This window comes from Cetorhinus maximus, chromosome 12, assembly GCF_964194155.1.
Source record: "Cetorhinus maximus chromosome 12, sCetMax3.hap1.1, whole genome shotgun sequence".
Classification (NCBI taxonomy): Eukaryota; Metazoa; Chordata; class Chondrichthyes; order Lamniformes; family Cetorhinidae; genus Cetorhinus; species Cetorhinus maximus.
In genome coordinates, this window is record NC_135890.1 from 12,022,354 (window position 1) to 12,042,971 (window position 20,618).

General features: G+C 41.2%; 1 protein-coding gene across 3 annotated transcripts in view; it reads right to left on the reverse strand.

Annotated features, from left to right (window-relative positions):
• Nucleotides 1–20,618, reverse strand: part of usp6nl (USP6 N-terminal like) — a 242,110-nt gene that overhangs the window by 98,691 nt on the left and 122,801 nt on the right. For all 3 annotated transcript variants that reach the window (XM_078553022.1, XM_078553020.1, XM_078553021.1), the window contains exons 4-6: nt 15,580–15,662; nt 12,943–12,982; nt 11,132–11,212 (exon numbers count right to left, since the gene is read on the reverse strand). In XM_078553022.1, coding sequence (XP_078409148.1) covers nt 11,132–11,212; nt 12,943–12,982; nt 15,580–15,662 — 204 coding nt within the window. The remainder of the gene's footprint in view (nt 1–11,131; nt 11,213–12,942; nt 12,983–15,579; nt 15,663–20,618) is intronic.

The following is a 20,618-nucleotide window of genomic DNA, read 5'->3' on the forward strand; positions in this document are numbered from 1 at the left end:
CATTGGAACAGATGCGACGGATGTGATGGAACTGAGAGAATGGGATGGAGTCCTTACAGGAAGCAGGGTGTGAGGAGCTGTAGTCGAGGGGGTCGGTAGGCTTGTAACGAATATTGGTGGACAGTCTATCACCAGAAATTGAGACAGAGAGGTCAAGGAACCATTACAATTTTGCTTTTATCTTAATGGCAAATCCAGCCCTGTCGTTCCTGCAAAGTCCTCCTTAGTAACATCTGGGGGCTTGTGCCAAAATTGGGAGAGCTGTCTCAGACTAGTCAAGCGACACCTTGACACAGTCACTCTCACCAAATAATACCCTAAAGGTCATGTCCCAAACACCACCATCCCTCTCCAGGTCCTGTCCCACTGGCAGGAGAGACCAAGCAGAGGTGGTGGCACAGTGGTATGCACTCGGCAGGGAGCTGCCCTCGGAGTTCTCAACATCCAGTCCGGATCCCATGAAGCCCCATGGCATCAGGTCAAACACGGGCAAGGAAGCCTCCTGCTGATTATCAACATACTGCGCCCCCTCAGCTGATGAATCAGTACTCCTCAATGTTGAATACCACCTAGAGGAAGCACTGAGGGCAGCAAGGGCATAGAATGTACTCTGGGTGGGGAACTTCAATGTCCATCACCATAACTGGTCTGGTAGCGCCACCACTGACCGAGCTGACTGAGTCCTAAGGGATAGCTGGTAGAATGGGTCAGCAGCAGGTGGTGAGGGAACCAAAAAGATGGAATAACGTACTTCAACTCATCCTCACCAACCTGCCTGCCGCAGGTGCATCTGTCTATGATAGTATCGGTAGGGGCAACCACTGCAAAGTCGTTGTGGAGATGAAGTCCTGCCTTCACATTGAGGTAGCCCTCCATTGAGTTGTGGGGTACTACCACTGTGGTAAATGGGATAGATTTCGAACAAATCTAGCAAGTCAAGACTGGGCATCCATGAGGCATTATGGGGCATCAGCAGTAGCATTATACTCAACCACAATGTGTAACCTCATGGCCCAGCATATCACCTCACTGTACCATTACCACCAAGCCAGGGGATCAACCCCGGTTCAATGAAGAGTGCAGGACCTAAAAATGAGATGTCAACCTGGTGAAGCTATAACACAGGACTATTTGCATGCCAAACAGCATAAGCAGCAAGTGATAGACAGAACCAAATGATTCTACAACCAACAGATCAGATCTAAGCTCTGCAGTCCTGCCAGATCAATTTGTGAATGGTGGTGGACAATTAAACAACTCACTGGAGAAGGCTCCACAAATCTCCCCATCCTCAATGATTGAAGAGCCCAGCACATCAGTGCAAAAGTTAAGGCTGAAGCATTCGTTACAATCTTCAGCCAGAAGTGCTAAGTGGGTGATCCATCTCGGTCTCCTCTAAGTCCCCAGCATCACAGATGTCACTCTTCAGCCAATTCGATTCACTCGAAGGAACGGCTGAGGGCACTGGATACTGCAAAGGTTATGGGCCTTGGCAATATTCCAGCAATAGTGCTGAAGACTTGTGCTCCAGAACTTGCAGCTCCCCTAGCCAAGCTGTTCCAGTTTAACTACAACACTGGCATCTAGCCAGCAATGTGGGAAATTGCCCATATATGTCATGTACACAAGAAACAGGGCAAATACAACCCGGCCAATTACCACCACATCAATCTACACTCGATCATAAGTAATAGAAGGGGTCATCAACAGTGCTATCAAGCACCACTTGCTTAGCAATAACCTCCTCACTGATGCTCATTTTGGGTTATGCCAGGGTTACTCAGCTTCTGACCTCATTACAGCCTTGTTTCAAACATAGACAAAAGAACTGAACTCCAGAAGTGAGGTGAGAGTGACTGCCCTTGACATCAAGGCAGCATTTGACCGAGTATGGCATCAAGGAGCCCTCACAAAACTGGAATAAATGGGAATCATGGGGTAAACACTCCGCTGGTTGGAGTCATACCTAGCGCAAAGAAAGATGGTTGCGGTTGTTGGAGGTCAATCATCTCAGGACAACACTGCAGGAGTTCCTCAGGGTAGTGTCCTAGGCCCAACCATCTTCAGCTGCTTCATCCATGACCTTCCTTCCATCATTAGGTCAGAAGTGGGGATATTCGCTGATGATTGCACAATGTTCAGCACCATTTGCAACTCTTCAAACACTGAAGCAGCCCTTGCTCAAATGCAGCAAGACCTTGACAATATCCATACTTGGGCTGACAAGTGGCAAGTAACATCTGCACCACATAAGTGTCAGGCAATGATCATCACCAACAAGAGAGAATCTAACCATCGGCCCTGGACATTCAATGGCATTACTAATCGCTGAATCCCCCACTAACACCACCCTGAGGGTTACCATTGGCCAGAAGCTGAACTGGACTAGCCACATAAATTATTTGGCTGCAAGAGCAGGTCAGAAGCTAGGAATCCTACAGCGAGTAACTCACTTCCTGCCTCCCCAAAGCTTGTCCACCATCTACAAGGTGCAATTCAGGAGCATGATGGAATACTCTTCACTCCCCTGGATAGGTGCAGCTCCAACAACACTCAAAGCTTGACACCATCCAGGCACCCCTTCCACAAACATTCATTCCTTTCAGCATCGATGAACAGTGGTAGCAATGTGTGCCACCTACAAAATGCACTGCAGCAGCTCACCAAGGCTCCTTCAATTACACCTGCCAAACCAGTAAGCTCTACCACCTACAAGAACAAGGGCAGCAGACACAAGGGAACACCATGACCAGCAAGTTCCCCTCCAAGCCACACTGTTTTGGAACTAGGTCACCATTCGTTCACTGCCGCTGGGTCAAAATCCTGGAACTCTCTTGCTCACAGTACTGTGGACATTCCGACAACATATGGACTGCAGCGGTTCAAGGTGGCAGCTCACCACCACCTTCTCAAGGGCAATTAGGGATGGGCAATAAATGCTGGCCTAGCCAGTGATGTCCACATCCTAGGAACAAATAAATAAAAAATAGCAGGAATTCATATTTTTCCCTTAGACAATCAGAGCTCAAGAATTGTAACACAAACTAAAAGATTCAAAAAGGTAGCGGAAAGATGATACGGATCCAGTCAGATCAAAATGACAAATACAGCTGGTCTGAATTGCTGGGCAACTCTGCTTCATATTGTCATGTATTTTATCTTGGGCCAATTTTCTCCTCCTACACAAAAAGGAGAATTTCTTGCGTAATATAGGTTCATGGATGCCAGCAGATAATATTATCAAAGTTCACAAAGTATTTCCATCAGGAATCGTGAATAATTATACGTTCAAACACTTGAGTGATTTTCCAAGGGTCTCCCCTCCCCCCAACTCAGCGCCACATCTACTCTGGTCTGAAGGCAACTGCAGCATTCCACCTGCTGCCTTCGCTGGGATCAGCTAAGTCAGCATCCATCGGGAATTGAACTTTGCAGCCTTTTGGTTTGTACTAAAGCTTAGTACAACTATCATTGCCTCCAACCAACAGGTCATCAAAGGGTTTGTTATATGAATACACCATTAAGGAAGCTGTTACGTTGCATAGAGTTTGCAACTACTGTCCATGACAAATCCAATTTAGTGTAAATCTGATTATTTAGTCAATTCAACTGAAGAAAATTATTGTCTGCTTATATTTTCTGGGCTCGGTTTGTTCCCAGTATCATGGGCAACTCAAGTTTATTAAATTTCTCTGCTCTGACTAAACTAAACTCTAATGAAGATCCATAGTAATCACTGACTTGAGGATTTCTTTGTTAAATGTAAAATAAGTATCTATCCAAATACAGTGCATTTATTCCTTATTATTGTTTCATCAGTTTTAAACCTGATCTCCATGAAAATTACTTTTATCATATTAACTATTTGTATCTTTATAACTGAAAAGGGACAGCATACCCAATTCCAAAGCTTCGCCCATGTTGAGTTAATTTCGTACATAAGACCCGCCTTGCGATCCCTCCATCCTCTTCCCACTAAACAGCTGACCACTAACTTCTCCTGATCCTCATGCTAGTCGATAATAATGTCGTCCCTCTTTCCTTTAAATCTACCAACATCACCCCTCTCCTCAAAAACTCAACTCTTGACCCCACCTTGCAAACTACCATCCTGTTTCCAATCTCCCTTTCTTCTCCAAAGACCTTGAACATGTCGGTACCTCCCAAATCTGTTCCCATCTTTCCTGGAACAACATGCTTGAATCCCTCCAATTGGTTTTCACCCCTGCCAGAGTCCTGAAATAGCTCTTATCAAAGTCACAAATCGTATCCTATATGACCGTAACTAAGGTAAACGTTCTCTCCTCGGCCCATCTGCAGCCTTTGGCATGGTTGAGTGCACCACCCTTCACCAACCTCCATCCACTGTCACCCAGCTGGGTGGGGCTGCTCTCATGTGGAACAATTCTTAACCATCTAATTGTAGCCAGAGAATCACTTGTTATGGCTTCTCCACGACTCCTCCCCAAGGTTCTATCCTTGGTCTCCTGTTTGTCATCTACATGTTGCCCTTCAATGACATCAACAGCGTTAGTTTTCATGTGTACATTGATGACACCCAGCTCTACCTCACTACTTCTGTCGACTCTTCCACTGTTGCTTAACTATCAGACTGTTTATCTGACATCCAGTACTGGATTAGCAGAAATTTTGTCCAGTTAAATATCGGGAAGACTGAAGCCACGATTTTTGGTCCTCATCCTGAACTCTGTTCCTTAGTTACTGACTCAATTCCTCTCCCTCCTAACAGTCTGAGATTAAACCACTTTGTTCACAATCTTGATGTCACATGACTAAGAGATAAGCTTCTGACCGCATATTCAGGCCACAACTAAGGCTGCCTATTTCCACCTCCATAACATCGCCCAACTTCATCCCTGACTCAGCTCATCTGCTGCTGAAACCCTCATTGATGCCTTTGTTCCCTCAAGGCTTGACTATTCCAATGCACTCCTCTGCTGCCTGTGCCTTACCTCGCTGCAAGTCCCTTTCTCTTATCAGCCCTGTGCTCGATAACCTACATTCGCTCCTGGTCAAGCGACATCCTGATTTTAAAATTCTCATCTTTGTTTTCAAATCCCTCCATGGCCTCATCACTTCCCATCTTTGTAATCATTTCCAGTCCCTAAATTCTCCAAGATATTTGCACTCTAATTCTGGCTCTTGAGCGTCCCCGATTTTAGTCGTTACACGGTTGGTGACTGTGCCTTCAGCTGCCTGGCCCAAAACTCTGGAAAAGCCTCTCTACACCTTGCTGCCTCTGTACTTGACTTTCCTCCATTTAGACTATCCTTTAAACCTGCCTCTTTGCCTAAGGTTTTGGTCATCTGGCCTAACCGTTCCTTTTGTGGTTTGATACTGTTATGATACAGCAGTTGTTAAAGGTTGAGTTATTTAAAATCCCAGAGGGAAACATTAAACAACTGTCATAACCTGTATTTTCAATTGGTATGTTTTGCGTTGTAACTCTAAATTCAGAGAATAAGACCACCAGTTCTCAAGGGGTTTTTAGATCAAACTAAATAAAACATTTACAACCAATTAAACACACATACATGGCTACAAATTACTACTATCATAGCTTTTAACAAATTCCCAAATTAATCTCCACCAAGGCAACAATAACCAATAGACTTAACCAGACACCAAGCAAAGCATTTTCACCTTATGAGTTCAAAATGAGGTTCCTTTCAATTTGATTCCTTTGCAGACTGTTGCAGGCTTACAGGCTTAGATCTTACGTGCCTCTGGCCTGTACACACAAAATTCCTGTTATACCCATCACTCCCATTTGAATGTAAATTCTCACTGTATCACCAGGCCCTCTGAACTCCTTTCATGGTACCAATTTTATCAGTATCAATATTGCTTGGTCTCTCCTAGCTAGGTGCAAGATTTCACTCCCACTCTTGAATGCTCTATTCAACAAAATGCAAATGTACTCTCTACCTACTGTTTACATCTCAAAACTAGTATACATTAAAGCACCCAGACTAGCTGGCTTTAATCCAATTAACATACACAACTAAACATCTATTTAAAAAAAAATAATTTCCAATAACATTATATACATTATCTCTTCCTGACAGATACGATATTTTGTTTTATAATGCTCCTGTAAAGCGCCTTTGGATGTTTTATAATGCTAAGGATACTATGTAAATATAGGTTGTTGGTGTTGCTAAAACCAATTACAGGCCAAGTCTGGCCCTATTTGCCTTCTTTTGTTTGGCACTTCTCCATAGCATGTATTAAGTTCCAGTGAAATTTCGAATTTTAGCATTTGGAACAATTTTGTATTGTGGATCCATACACTAGGGGAATGGATTTCAACTGTCCAGGCAATTCACAGGGCATTTACAGCCAGCAGACAGAGAAGATCTTCCCCCTGGACCTGAACTAAACCCAGGACACAAAAGTGAAAGGTTTTTGAGCTAAACTATTATATCATGCAACAATTTCCAATGCTCCTCCCCAGTTCATGAGGAAATTATTTTGTGTACTAGGGACAGCCTCAGGTTATATTTATTTCAAAGTTTAAAAAGCAAATTGACCTACTAGCTACAGCAGCTGACACTGAAGGGCTGGCAAAGCAAGGACAATTTGTCCACAAGGCCTCAGCATTGTCAAATGTCACATTGGCAGGTATGTCTGGCTTGGGCGAAGAGCAACGTATGCAGCAGTATGAAGGCCAACATAAAAGAAAGCTGGGCCATAAATGCTGAAACACTTGAACAACAAGCAACCTTGAGGTGAAAGGTTTTTCAGAGCTGCAACAAAATTAACCACATGAATGAAAAAGATAAGCTAATTGAAAAAAGAAATACACCTGCTCTATATAATGCTGTAGAAGGTGCAAGCAATGAGTGCTCTCGTCAAATGATACAGGGCTTACTGGCAAAAGTCAATTTCAAAAACTGCCATTCACCAGGACATATAGCACAAGTTATAAAAAAAATTAAGCTGAGAGTATGAATTTAACCCTTCAATGTCAATTAGAAATAAATGATGTTTAAAGAAAAAATATTTCAGTAGAAAAATGAGCAATGCCACAATAATTCACCCATATAACGCAGTGGTACAGTTGTTACTTGCACAAAATGCCACTTGAAGTGTATAAACATGATAAATTATACTATAATGTAAAAAGGCTTCATGTTTGAATTTTATGTTAGCATAAAAAGCTAGGGTATATTTTTATGACTGCGTACTATGAGCCCTGGTGATCAAAATGTCATAAAAATATTTTATATAGATGCTTTTTGATTCCCTTACACTGTACACAAAAGGAATTTCCCAAGCTTGTTGTGCAAGAGTTTTGTAGGAGTTGTGAAACTTAGGACCTAACACACAAGATTTGTGAGCTTTGTTCAGATTCCATCTGGAGTAGTGTGTTCCTTTTTGGGCACCGCACCTCAAGCATGATATATTGGCCTTGTTATGGGTGCAGTGCAGATTCACCAGAATTTTACCCAATTTATGAAGGTTAAATTATGAAGTGGTAAAATTTGTCTTGCACTCCCTTGAGAACAAAAGGCAGAGGAATATTGACATGTAAAAAAAAAACAGGTTAAGAGAGAAATTATGTTCACAGGTGGGAATCAAGACCAAAAGGGTATGATCTTAAAATTAGATCCAATGTTATTCAGACTGTAAATCGGTAAAGCTTTATCCAAACAAAAGTTTGTAGAAATCTGGATTTTTTTCCCACTCCCAAAAGACAATGAATGCTGTATTAATTGGAGCTTTCAACAGGATTAACAGATTGTTAGTTAAAAATCCAGTTTTGAGGAGCGATGGCAGGGTCTATCCAATGGAGCTTTACCTTAGTAAAACTATCTCACTGCAAATGAGTTTTTTTGGGGTGGTTACTCTTTCACACAATAGTAAAAGTAACAAAACATTGAAATAGTCTCAAGCGTTGGATTAAAAGCAGTTGGTATTACAATTATGTACAGTTGGCATTTTGAGTGCAAATGTTTTTATAATTTGCGTTGACAATTCTTATAAATGCCCATTGTCAAGAAAAACACACAACTGTCTTCTATCAGGAAGACATACATACCTAGTCAGAAACAAACCTACCTTTTGCCTTGGTTCATGCACTACTAAAGGCAGTATATAGGGACAAATAAATACTTAACACAGAACATTAACCATGACGAAACGAACATATTAAAATTATGCTTTTGTATCTTCATTTTCATTCATCTTCAACATTAATCATTACAGTGCACTTTGCTGGTTAAAAACTGCTCCAATACAAAAGCAAAGGTGCCTCATGAGATTTAGATCATGGCTATTTGATTTAACGTTAAAACCTTCAATTTGGCAAAATATATAAACATGGTTATAAAAACAAGAACATTTGTACTGCATATCATGCTGTCAAAATTTCACGATTAGGCAATTTGAAGTGTTTCACAGCACAAGCACTATGTTGTCTATTGTGAAATCTTTACACTGACAAAGATCTCAGGGCAAGGTGATGCCATGCAGCATACCTTTAGAGGAGTCAATAGCTGCAGCGTTCATCATATCATCAAGGTCAATGCAATTCTTTCATTGTCAAGCTGGAAATTTATATTCTGCTGTCATTGGCAGAATGATTTCTCTGGGGGATGGGCAATGGCTAAAATGACCTTGAATTCACAATCAATATCTTAATTATGAAGCTTTACATCCTGAATGGAAAAAGCTATTAGTTTCCACCTCTCTAGTTGAATCAACACAAATATTTCCTGACTTCACTAAAGAACATTTTATTTGAACCTTCCCCAGCAGTGATATTATGAAGTTCACATCGCCACAAAAGCAGAACCTTGCACTATCAGAGGGATTTTTGCACAAAACATGATCAGCTTTTCCTTCCCAAGCAATTTTAACAGAATATTTGGTTAACCTTTCTCCACTCAGTCTAAAGCTTGGGGCACAGTCTCAGTATAAGGGGGCCAATCATCTAGGACTGAAATGAGGAGAAATTACTTCATTCAAATGGTTGTGAATCTACCCCAGAGGGTTGTGGATGCTCCATCATTGAATAAATTTAAGGCTAGGATAGACAGATTTTTGGTCTCGCAGGGAATCAAAGCATATGGAGAGCAGACGGGAAAATGGAGTTAAAGCCCAATTTCCGCCACGATTGTACTGAATGGCGAGCAGGCTTGACAGGCAGTATGGTCTCCTCTTGCTTGTATTTCTTGTGTTCCTGTTATGGCACAGCTAATGGTAAATGCTAAGCTGCTCAAATCCCAAAGGGAAACTTGAAACAACTGCCACAACCGTTTTGCAATTTGTATAAATTTCAAGATGAGTGCCTTGAATTCAGTAGCAATAAGACCACCGAGGCTTATAGGTCTCTTACAAAACTAAATGCAACCTTTATTACAGGCTCCCTGCCAGGCTATATAATTTCTGCAATGCCATCACCATTTCCACCAGCAAGTCACATGTGACGCTTCTACCTCCATACTCCTCTGGAGTCTGATTTGCTCAATCCTCTCACCTCCACCTTTGAGATTTTGTTCCTTAACAAAACTTTCACCAACTCCTATGCTGATTGTTTCCCTTACTGTTCTCCGATAAGGGTTACCTTCTTCGTTTCCTGAAATCTGAAGGTCACAAACTTGAGCACGTCTGCTATATATGGCTTTAACATCCACAAACAAATAGAGGTTGACTGGGTCTCTATTATAACTGCCCACCATTCTAGCTTCAGTCTGGAAGGTAAAGACAAATGTTGGTTCCTTTTCTTTGACACCTCCTTGAGCCCCTCCCTCATCTTTACCATCATGTGGGGAGGTCATAATCTTCTTTGTATCGAATAGAGAAGCCAGCAATCCAATGGCCTCTGCTGTTTTTTCCTTGCCCACAAAGCCAAATATAGCCCCCAATGCTGTATCCCAGCCTGCCCTAAATCCCCACCTGTTTCCAGTTACTCTCCCATCTTTCTATTACCCTCTCCAAGCTCACCCTTTCATAAGAACAACCTCCTGCTCCCTCAGTTTCATTCTCATCAAAATCTTGAGAAACTAACTTCTATTCCTGACTCCTATTTTAGTGGATATAGTAAGCGGTTCCTGCACAAGTACTGCACTCCAGCTTTCATAAATGTCATCACCACCACTGCCAACCTACTCCCCCACCCAAGCCAACAGAGCTTAACCTCAATCCTTGTGACTACACTATAAAATCAAGTTTGCTCTGAAGGTGAATTAATTAAAAAAAATAATAAACTGTGCTAAATACATATCAAAAACTATGTACTCAAGTTTAAAGATCACACAGAGCAGTTGAATTCATGATACAAACTGAAGTACACCCATTCAAACTAGTCATTTGTTTGTGAAACATCCAGCTCAATATACTCACTACAAAAATAACACAACAGCAGCAAGAAAAACCACAGAGAAGTGTCTTATAATTGAGGCAATACATGAAATCATAGAAACACACAGTTTTATCAATTGAGAAAATAGGAAGCAAGTATGGTAACATTTTCTATGGTTTCTTGTCCAAACTTGCATTTGGATTTTTTTTTGTTCTCCTCCCCAAAGGACAAAAAACCTCTTATTCCCTTTGAGCAAAGGTTCTCCCTCAGGCCACACATTCTACAGTCATGAGCTGGTCACTATTATGGTACATAATAGCAACCAAAAAGGGAATACCATTATCCAAAACAGATTGCTGTATTCCAGCTGAGGTCTGACCTAGGCTGTCATTTCGATCTTCACACTATCTTGTCAGCTTCCTTCAGCTCCTCTCTCTACATTATTGCTAAGATTATAAATTCCCTAGTTAGGACTTGAACCTGAGATTTCCAAACGTACTTGTTCAAATATGCAGCACTACCATGTTGCCCGAGGGGAATACAATCTTATAAGTACTTTCTGACGTATACTGCCACAAAGCACAATAGCACTTTAAGAATTAAGAAATTTGAATATGGAGTTGACCTTCTGAAATCAACTAATAATTTAGTGCACATGCACCTTTGCAAACTTTGTGAACATTTATGTTGTTTACAATAAAATATCCAACGGTACCAAAGCAACCAGCATAAATGTGAAAATTGCATTTCTATATAAGCTTGTACACAAATTTGTGAAACTAATCAACAGGGCAGATTTACCTTTTCACCGTTCTTGTATTTGTCCCAGCTTTTCAACATTTTTAGCCATTTTCCCGTTCTTTCAATCTCAATTTGCTTTAACTGTAATCACAAGTTAGCAATTCATTACTATGGATATTTAAAAGTAGGATACAAGACAGAAGAACTCTGATTATAAAACAGGTTGTTTGCTGCCAAAATGTTACAGACAACACCAAATAAACAAACATTCATCTATTTGCTTCATACATTTCTTAAAAGTGATTTCCAGTGTAAGTGATAACATTCTATTAACAAGTCTTCCAAACAAGCTAAAATAAAATTGAGGTCATTTTTCACAAGTTAGTCAACCCTTTGTTTTTCTATACTCAATACAGGATGAACTATAAATTGGACAGCATCTGAATTGATATCTAAAAGTAAACTGAAATGAAATCAATGGAGGGGAAATCACAAGCAAATCACCTGCAATCTTTGGCTATGCAAAGCGACCAGCAAAGCTCCATGGAGAGTTCAGAACCTTGTGAATTTTAACCTCCAATTTCATAATCGTAGGTGTACAATAGATTATGGACTTTGTATTTTTTTCTTAAATCAGCATGGTATAATATTTGCCTATGTAAGATGACCATCAACCTTGTGATCCAGCACACCCATTGGAGCCTAACCCCTTCCTATTCTACTCATTCTACCTGTGTCCCCACTTCCTTCCCCCATCATCTGGCAGCATTTCACAATCGCTTCTACACCTTCACCGCAACTCTAATCCTACCGCAGCTCATCTATGTCTTTGTCAACATTAAATGCGACGACACCAATCTTCACCTGGCCAGCATCCAGCTTTATAAACTTAAGTGCATCCAAAAGTGTGCTACCCTTTTCCTATAGTGTCCACTACTCATTGCATGTGCATAGTGCCATGTTAGGGGGCAGGGTAGGAGAGGGGGAAGGCATGGAGAATTAGTGGTGGAGATGGGAAAGGCATGGAGAATTAGTGGTAAAGATGGGGCAGGCGGGATGCAGCTTATCATTTCTTAAATCTTGTGTATTGCTGAAAAAAAGAGACACTTCTTGTCAAAGCTTTTCATCTTGCACTCATCAGGGCAAATCAGATGAAAAGCTTTGACAAAAAGTCTTTTTTTTCACCAATATTCAAGTTCTGTACTACCACAAATGACAATTTCATAAATCATTAAACTATTTTGTTATTGTGTTTTGAAGATTCTATTTCACTGGTATAAATACATAATTTTCAGAACTGTTGATTACAAGTCTCTGAACTTTACAGCCAGAATCCAAGTCAAAAAAATTGTGTAAATGAGAAGGCTCTGCATGGAGAAGAGAATATTTGTCAGAAGAATTTCCCCGAATATTTTTGTCAACTAGCCTGAATCCTATTACAAAATTTGATAATTGAGCCATTTATGCACTGCTGACATTTTGTCAACTAGCTTGCTTACAATCAAAATAATTTAATGATAAGCTCTTCAGATTTCTCAGTATGTAGCAGAAAAAGAATTCCAGGCAGCACCTCAAATGGCTGCAAACAAATTATCATTTGTTAGTGACTGTTTTGTCAACATAATATAATCAAGGAGGAGTCATTTACTGTTCAAAATTCTAGACATCTATTTCAGATTTGTTCAAATTTCAAAAACTGGCATATTTTGTCAACTGAAGTGTCTAAGCTATCCTCTGTCACTTCATTATCCAATTGATCTTAAAAAATTCTTCCAGCAAAATGATTACTGCACTACATCATATAAATGGGGTTACAGCTTTTCAAAAAAAGGAACTCCGGACAGCAATTAGAATTTTTTCTTTTTACTTACTCTTTCTTCTACTGCATCAGGCATTGGTAGTTCTTTAGCACTGTTTACAAAAATAAAAGAGGTTTCAATAATCATATCTGCAATACATCTTTCACTACACTGAACAAAATCATCTGCACTTTTTAACTGCACTAACATTTCAAAACATTCTGAATTTTTACTTTTAGAAATCAAGCACCATGATTGAAGTGGTAAAATCTTGATCCATTAAGCTATCAGGTGCATCACAAGGATTCTATGCAGTCCACAAAATGTGTTACTGTGATTTGATTTTATTACGTCACTTTGGCAATAGGGTAGCATGAACAACATTGCTTTACTTTGATCAAAATTAATTGCAAAGTTGGCCTATCAAATCGCATTTCAAGTTTATGACATGTCAACTCAAATGTAATAGATATGCATTCTGAATTCAAGAAATACTTATGTTATCAACATATAGAAATGGGCCAAACACCAAAATCAGTACAATTTAAATTTCCATTCACTAAATCTGGTCTGTCAGTCACACAACAGAAAATGAAAAGATACCATTGTGTGGTACTGTCACCGGACTAATATTCCAGAGACCCAGGGTAACACTCTGGGGGCCTGGGTTCGAATCCCACCATGGCAGGTGGTGAAATGTGAATTCGATAAAAATCTGGAATCAAAAGTCTGATGATGACCACAAAACCACTGCTGATTATCTTAAAAACCCATCTGGTTCATGAATGTCCTTTGGGGAAATAAATCTGCTGTCCTTACCTGGTCTGGCCTACATGTGACTCCAGACCCACAGCAAATGTGGTTGACTCTTAAATGCCCTCTGAATAAGGGCAATTGGGAATGGGCAATAAATGCTGGCCTAGCCAGTGATGCCCACATCCCATGAACGAATATAAAAAAAGATACATTGTATTGCACAAATTTCAAATGGAAAAATTGGAAGACAAGGAGTTAAATATTCTTCGGTAAAGTCAAGGTCAACATCTTCGACGGTTTATGAATTCAACACTTTTATCTGTGCCTGGTTTTCAGAGATAGCGGTTATCTTTTTAACACATTTTTATTTATTGTGAAATGACAGGAAAACAGATTCAAACCACAGTACATATTAAAGCATATCTGAACACACGAGAAAGGAAATAACACATCAAAGTCATCTTACCCTGAAATGCATTGCTGCCTTAGAACACAGTCAATTCTTTGCTCAATTTATAAAACGTACAGGTGACAATTATGTTCTACTTCTCCAAGTGCTTTTTATCATCAGATTTTGTGTTATAGTGAATTACATGATTTTGCCAGAAGTGATCTAAGACCTGTTTTCTGCTGTATGATATTGCTTTTTTTTTTTAAACATAGCTACAGTTTGTTATTCTCTTGTGCACAATAATTTGTTCTGCTTATTTTGTACTAATATTCATAATATACTGTAAGTAGGGAAGAGCAGCAATAGCAGAAAACCTCTGTGGGGAAACTGATTTGAGGACAGAGAAGAGACAATTGAGAGACGATGGTCAGTCATTTCAGTTCCTTGCAATGTATTTAAACTAGCAAAATTATGAGCTTTAAAGGTTTTTTTTCCAGAAAAAGCATTGTTGTGCCATTTCACTGGTAAAGAAACATCAATCCCAACTTATTTAAACATGCATTTTAGTCCATATGGATTAGAAACACTTCTATTAATTGACAGCAGAAATTATTTGAGGCATCCATATTTCTCCATTTAAGAGCAAGATAAATCAAAGAGATTCTCTTTTATTCAAGTATTACCCCAAGTTACACACAAAAGTGCCAGCTTGAAAGTTTTTTCAAAGCATCAACTTTGTCAGCTGAGTAGCCACCTGAAATCAGACCTTATTTCTTGCAAAATTCCTCCAAGACATCCTAATGAGGTGCATGGTGAGCGTGTGCATATGCGTGTCCTTGTGTCTGTGTTTTGGAGCAGTTCCAGACCACTCAAAGGAACCACAGGTCCCCAATATTCTGAAAAGCCATGCAGACAGTGTGGTTTTCCACTTATATCCAAATCCCATTCAAGCTTATTTACTGCCATGTATTCCATCACTTCCAAAGTAACTGCTGCAGGAGGACAGCTCAGGACAGTGAGCTCATAGCCTAGTTTGCAGAAAATGAGGCCTTTTATCATGCACAACTCAGAAGCTTAGATAATCTTTATCTTTGAAAGTATAAATTATGAAATGGGATGTTGTGGGCAGGCCAGTTAAAAAAAATAAATGCAGGACATTTTGCAGGGGATGGGGGCGTCCCCACTTTACCCTTAAAGATTTGTTGAACCTGGCCCAGATGCTGACCACGATGAATAAAGCACATTCAGGAAAAAAAAACTGCAAGTTTTTGCAATGCATAATCTGAATGGAAACCTGTTCAATTCAAAACATGTGAAAACTTTGTGAGAATGGCTTTTTGCAAATAAATTCAGATTCGAGCAAGAATTCAGGCTGCATGATTTGACCTCATCAGCAAGTAAATGAACACTCTTAGCGAGCAATATAATGAACTATTAAGCACATTAAGTTCCAGATCAAATCAAATCCTTTAATTGATTATATATTCCTTTTTTTTACAAAAATAATTGGTGCAGAACTTGAACTTCAAAACACAAGTCTAAAAAGAAATACTGAGCCTTACTGTAGAAAGCCAAATCGATCAGTGATTTTATAAATATGAAAGTCTGCATCTTCCCACGGATCAATCTTTGCTCCTTCCCGTCCCTGAAATAAATGAACAGACATGGTCATCAATAAAGCTGTCTAGTTATGATGCATTCAATTTTGAGCTGATGATAAAGACAGCTGTTGCTAAAAATGTATCTATTAATTTATTACAAATTCAATTTAGTACCAAAACTATGGAACAATAGGGTCTTTTTCACCTTCAGTTTGTTCGTGGTTCAAAAGATAAATGGGCCACAAACGCCACATGTCCCTGTTTTGAAATTTTGTATACAAAGGTAGGGCAAAGAATGGTGTGCCACAGTTTCGTTCAGTCCCATTGCCAAATAAAATCTTTGAGGCTTCCAATTCCCATTTGTGGGCTAGTAACCTCTGCCAGAAGTATGCAAGTGTTGACACAAAGGTAAAATAGCAGGACTGTGCTTAGTAGCATGGAACTATAGCAGTTTGCAGCACAAGAGGCCATTCAGACCATTGTACCTTGGCCTTTTTTTGGCTAGAACAATCCAAACAGTCTCACTCTTGCCAAAACACACATCTTCCCCTGTTTTAAATAAGGGAGGCAGTGGCACAATGGTAATGTTACCGGCCTAGTAATTCAGAGGCCCAGGCTAATCCTTTGGGCACATAGGTCCGAATCCCATCACGGTAGCTGGTGAAATTTAAATTCAATTAATAAATCTGGAATTAAAAAGCTTGTCTCGATATAGTTGCCGTGAAACCGCCATTGTTTGTCAGAAAGACGCATCTAATTCACGAATGTCCTTTAGGGAAGGAAATATACCATCCTTACCTGGTCAGGCCTACATGTGACTCTAGACACGAAAATGTGGTTGACTCTTAAAAAAAACTTTGACAGAAAGGAATGAAACCAAACGAAATGCCAGCATTGACCTCAGAACCAAAAACAACAATGGCAAACCCAGTCCTGTCAACCTTGCAAAGTCCTCCTTACTAACATCTGGGGGCTTGTGTAAAAATTGGGAGAGCTGTCTCAGAGACTAGTCAAACAACAGCCTCATATCATCATACTCACAGAATCATACCTTACACCGCCATCACCATCCCTGGGTATACCTTGTCCCTCTGGCACAGTGGCATACAGTTGGGAGGGAGTTGCCCTTGGAATTCTCAAAATCAACTCTTAAGTCAATGGCATCAGGTCAAAAGTGCTGATGACCACCTACCGCACCCCCGCTCAGCTGATGAATCAGTACTCCTCCATGTTGTCACAAAAGTATAATAATTTTCATTATATTATTCTGGTTTGTTGTAAAGTAGGTTTACGGGTGTACGTGTAGTTGGTTTTCTGTGTGATTTAATTATCTTAGAGTCAGGTAGACTGCAAGCTTGAAATCATCAAAAGAAGTTATGTGTAGAAATGTACTTGAAATGCTAATGAGTAAACACAGATGGGGCCTTAGCATGTAAGGTGTGAAGGGAATTTGCATTTTTAGATAAGTGAAGGGGTTGTTTGAATTTCAATGGAGTGTTAGGATTTTTACAACTAGCCAGATAAGCAAGGCTAAGCAGTGTGTTTATTTTACCCAAATATTGGCAACATGAAAGATTTTTATATGGAAAAGGTAAAGTTCCAAAGACATATGGAACAATGGAACTTCCATATTAAAGAGGGAGGAACATATATAAAGGAGAATGAAAGGCTATGTTTGGGGGGGGAGGGGGGGGGCCATGTAAGATCTAACATGAGTGTATGAAACAGCCTTCGGGAAGCCTCCAGCCATGCTTGCAGAAGTCTGCTGTGTCCAGTAACTAAAGTTGGAGACAAGCTTTTTGAATTCCACAGACAAGTGGGTAAAGTGCTGACTTGTTTTTTTAAATCTAAAATCTATTTTGGACTTCTGCCTTAAAGGGTGCGTGTAATTTGGACTCAAGTTAATTAGAAACGTTAGGATTTGTTACAGTACTAAGTAATTGTAGTCTTATGTATGTACTTAAAATCTTTTCTTAATAAATATTTTAATTTCATTTTTAAAATTGCTAAAGGTCTTTATGGACTCATTAATTCTGAATTCAGTGTACACATCTTCTCATAATAAACACAAACTGCAAAACTGTTGTAGCATCATGGCCAAATTTTCCTTGTGGATTTGATCAGTCTGGCACACATCATCTACCACGTCATAACGTTGAACATCACTTGGAGGAAGCACTGAAGGTGACAAGGGCACAGAATATACTCTGGGTGGTGGACTTCAAAATGTATCACTAAGAGTGGCTCAGTAGCACCACTACAGACCAAGCTGGCAGAGTCCTAAAAGGCATAGGTCCTAGACTGGATCTGTGTGAGGCGGTGAGGAAACCAAAAGAGAGAAAACCCTACTTGTCTCGTCCTCACCAATCTACCTGTCACAGATGTTCCTGCCCACGACAGTATTGGTAGAAGTGACCACCGCACAGTCCTTGTGGAGACGAAGTCCCACCTTCACATTCAGGATACCCTCTATTGTGTTGTGAGGCACTACCACTGTGCTAACTGGGATATATTTCGACTAGATCTAGCAACTCAAAACTGATCATCCATGAGGCGCTGTGAGCCATCAGCAGCAGTCAGAAGTGTACACAACCACAATCTGTAACCTCATGGCCCAGCATATCCTCCACTCTATCACCAAGCCAGGGGATCAATCCTGGTTCAATGAAGTGTGTAGGAGGGATGCCAGGAGCAGCATCAAGCATACCTAAAAATAAGGTGTCAACCTGGTGAAGCCACAATGCAGGACTACTTGCGTTCCAAACAGCAAAAGCAGCTGATGATAGACAGAGCTAAGTGACACAACCAACGGATCAGATCTAAGCTCTGCAGTCCTGCCACATCCAGTCATGAATGGGAGTGGACAAATAAACAACGAACCACAAATGTCCCCATTCTCAATGACAGGAGAGCGCAGAACATCAATGCAAAGAACAAGGCTGAAGCACTTGCAAAAATCTTTGGCCAGAAGTGCCGAGTGGATGATCCATCTCGGTCTCCTCCTGAGGTCCCCAGCATCACAGAGGCCAGTCTTCAGCCAATTCGATTCACTCCGCATAATATGAAGAAACAGCTGAAGATAGTGGATACTGCTAAAGGTATGGCCCTGACAACATTCCAGCAATAGCACTGAAGCCCTTCGCCATGCTATTCCAGTACAGACGCACCACTGACATCTACACGGCAAATGTGGAAAACTTCCCAGTTATGTCCTGTCCACAAAAAGCAGGACAAATCCAACCCAGCCAATTATTGCCACATCAGACATCTACACTAGATCAGTAGTAAAATGATGGAAGGAGTCATCAACAGAGCTATCAAGTGGCACTTAGTCAGGAACAACCTGCTCACTGACGCTCAGTTTGGGTTCTGCCTGGGTCATTCAGCTCCTGACCTCGTTACACCCTTAGTCCAAACGTGGACAAAAGAGCTGAACTTCAAAGATGATGTGAGAGTAACTGCCCTTGGCATCAAGGCAGCATTTGACTGAGTATGGCACCAAGGTACACTGGCAAAACTGGTGTCAACTGGAATCAAGGGGAAAACTCTCCACTGGTTGGAATCATACCTCACATAAAGGAAGATGGTTGTGGTTGTTGGAGGTCAATCATCTCAGTCCCAGGATATCACTGCAGGAGTTCCTCAAAGTAGTGTCCTAGGCCCAGCCATCTTAATCTGCCTCATCAATGACAACCCCTCCATCACAAAGTCAAAAGTGCGGATAAAAACAAAAAGCTAAAAGCTACTGCGGATGCTGGAAATCCAAAACAAAAACAGAATTACCTGGAAAAACTCAGCAGATCTGGCAGCATCAGTGGAGAAGAAATCAGTTATGCCTGTCTCTTTATGGGGTATGTGGAACATTCCTTGTTCCAGTCCTACTCCGGCCCCCTCCCACAACTCTTTCTCCGGTACATCGATGATTACTTCGGTGCTGCTTCATGCTCTCGTCAGGACCTGGAAAAATTTATTAATTTTGCTTCCAATCTCCACCCCTCCATCATTTTCACATGGTCCATCTCTGACACCCCTTCCCTTCCTTGACCTCTCTGTCTCAATTTCTGATGATAGACTGTCCACCAATATCCATTACAAGCCTACCGACTCCCAAAGCTACTTCGACTACAGCTCCTCACACCCCGCTTCCTGTAAGGACTCCATCCCATTCTCTCAGTTCCTTCGCCTCCGTCGCATCTGTTCTGATGATGCTACCTTCAAAAACAGCTCCTCTGACATGTCCTCCTTCTTCCTTAACCGAGGTTTTCCACCCACGGTCGTTGCCAGGGCCCTCAACCGTGTCCGGCCCATATCCCGCGCATCCGCCCTCACGCCTTCTCCTCCTTCCCAGAAACATGATAGGGTCCCCCTTGTCCTCACTTATCACCCCACCAGCCTCCGCATTCAAAGGATCATCCTCCGCCATTTCCGCCAACTCCAGCATGATGCCACCACCAAACACATCTTCCCTTCACCCCCGCTGGCGGCATTCCGTAGGGATCGTTCCCTCCGGGACACCCTGGTCCACTCCTCCATCACCCCCTACTCCTCAACCCCCACCTATGGCACCTCCCCATGCCCACGCAAAAGATGCAACACCTGCCCCTTCACTTCCTCTCTCCTCACCGTCCAAGGGCCCAAACACTCCTTTCAAGTGAAGCAGCATTTCACTTGCATTTCCCCTAACTTAGTCTACTGCATTCGTTGCTCCCAATGCGGTCTCCTCTACATTGGAGAGACCAAACGCAAACTGGGCGACCGCTTTGTGGAACACCTGCGGTCTGTCCGCAAGAAAGACCCAAACCTGTCGCTTGCCATTTTAACACTTCGCCCTGTTCTCTTGCCCACATGTCTGTCCTTGGCTTGCTGCATTGTTCCAGTGAAGCCCAACGCAAACTGGAGGAACAGCACCTCATCTTCCGACTAGGCACTTTACAGCCTTCCGGGCTGAATATTGAATTCAACAACTTTAGATCTTAAACTCCCCCTCCCCCCATCCCCAC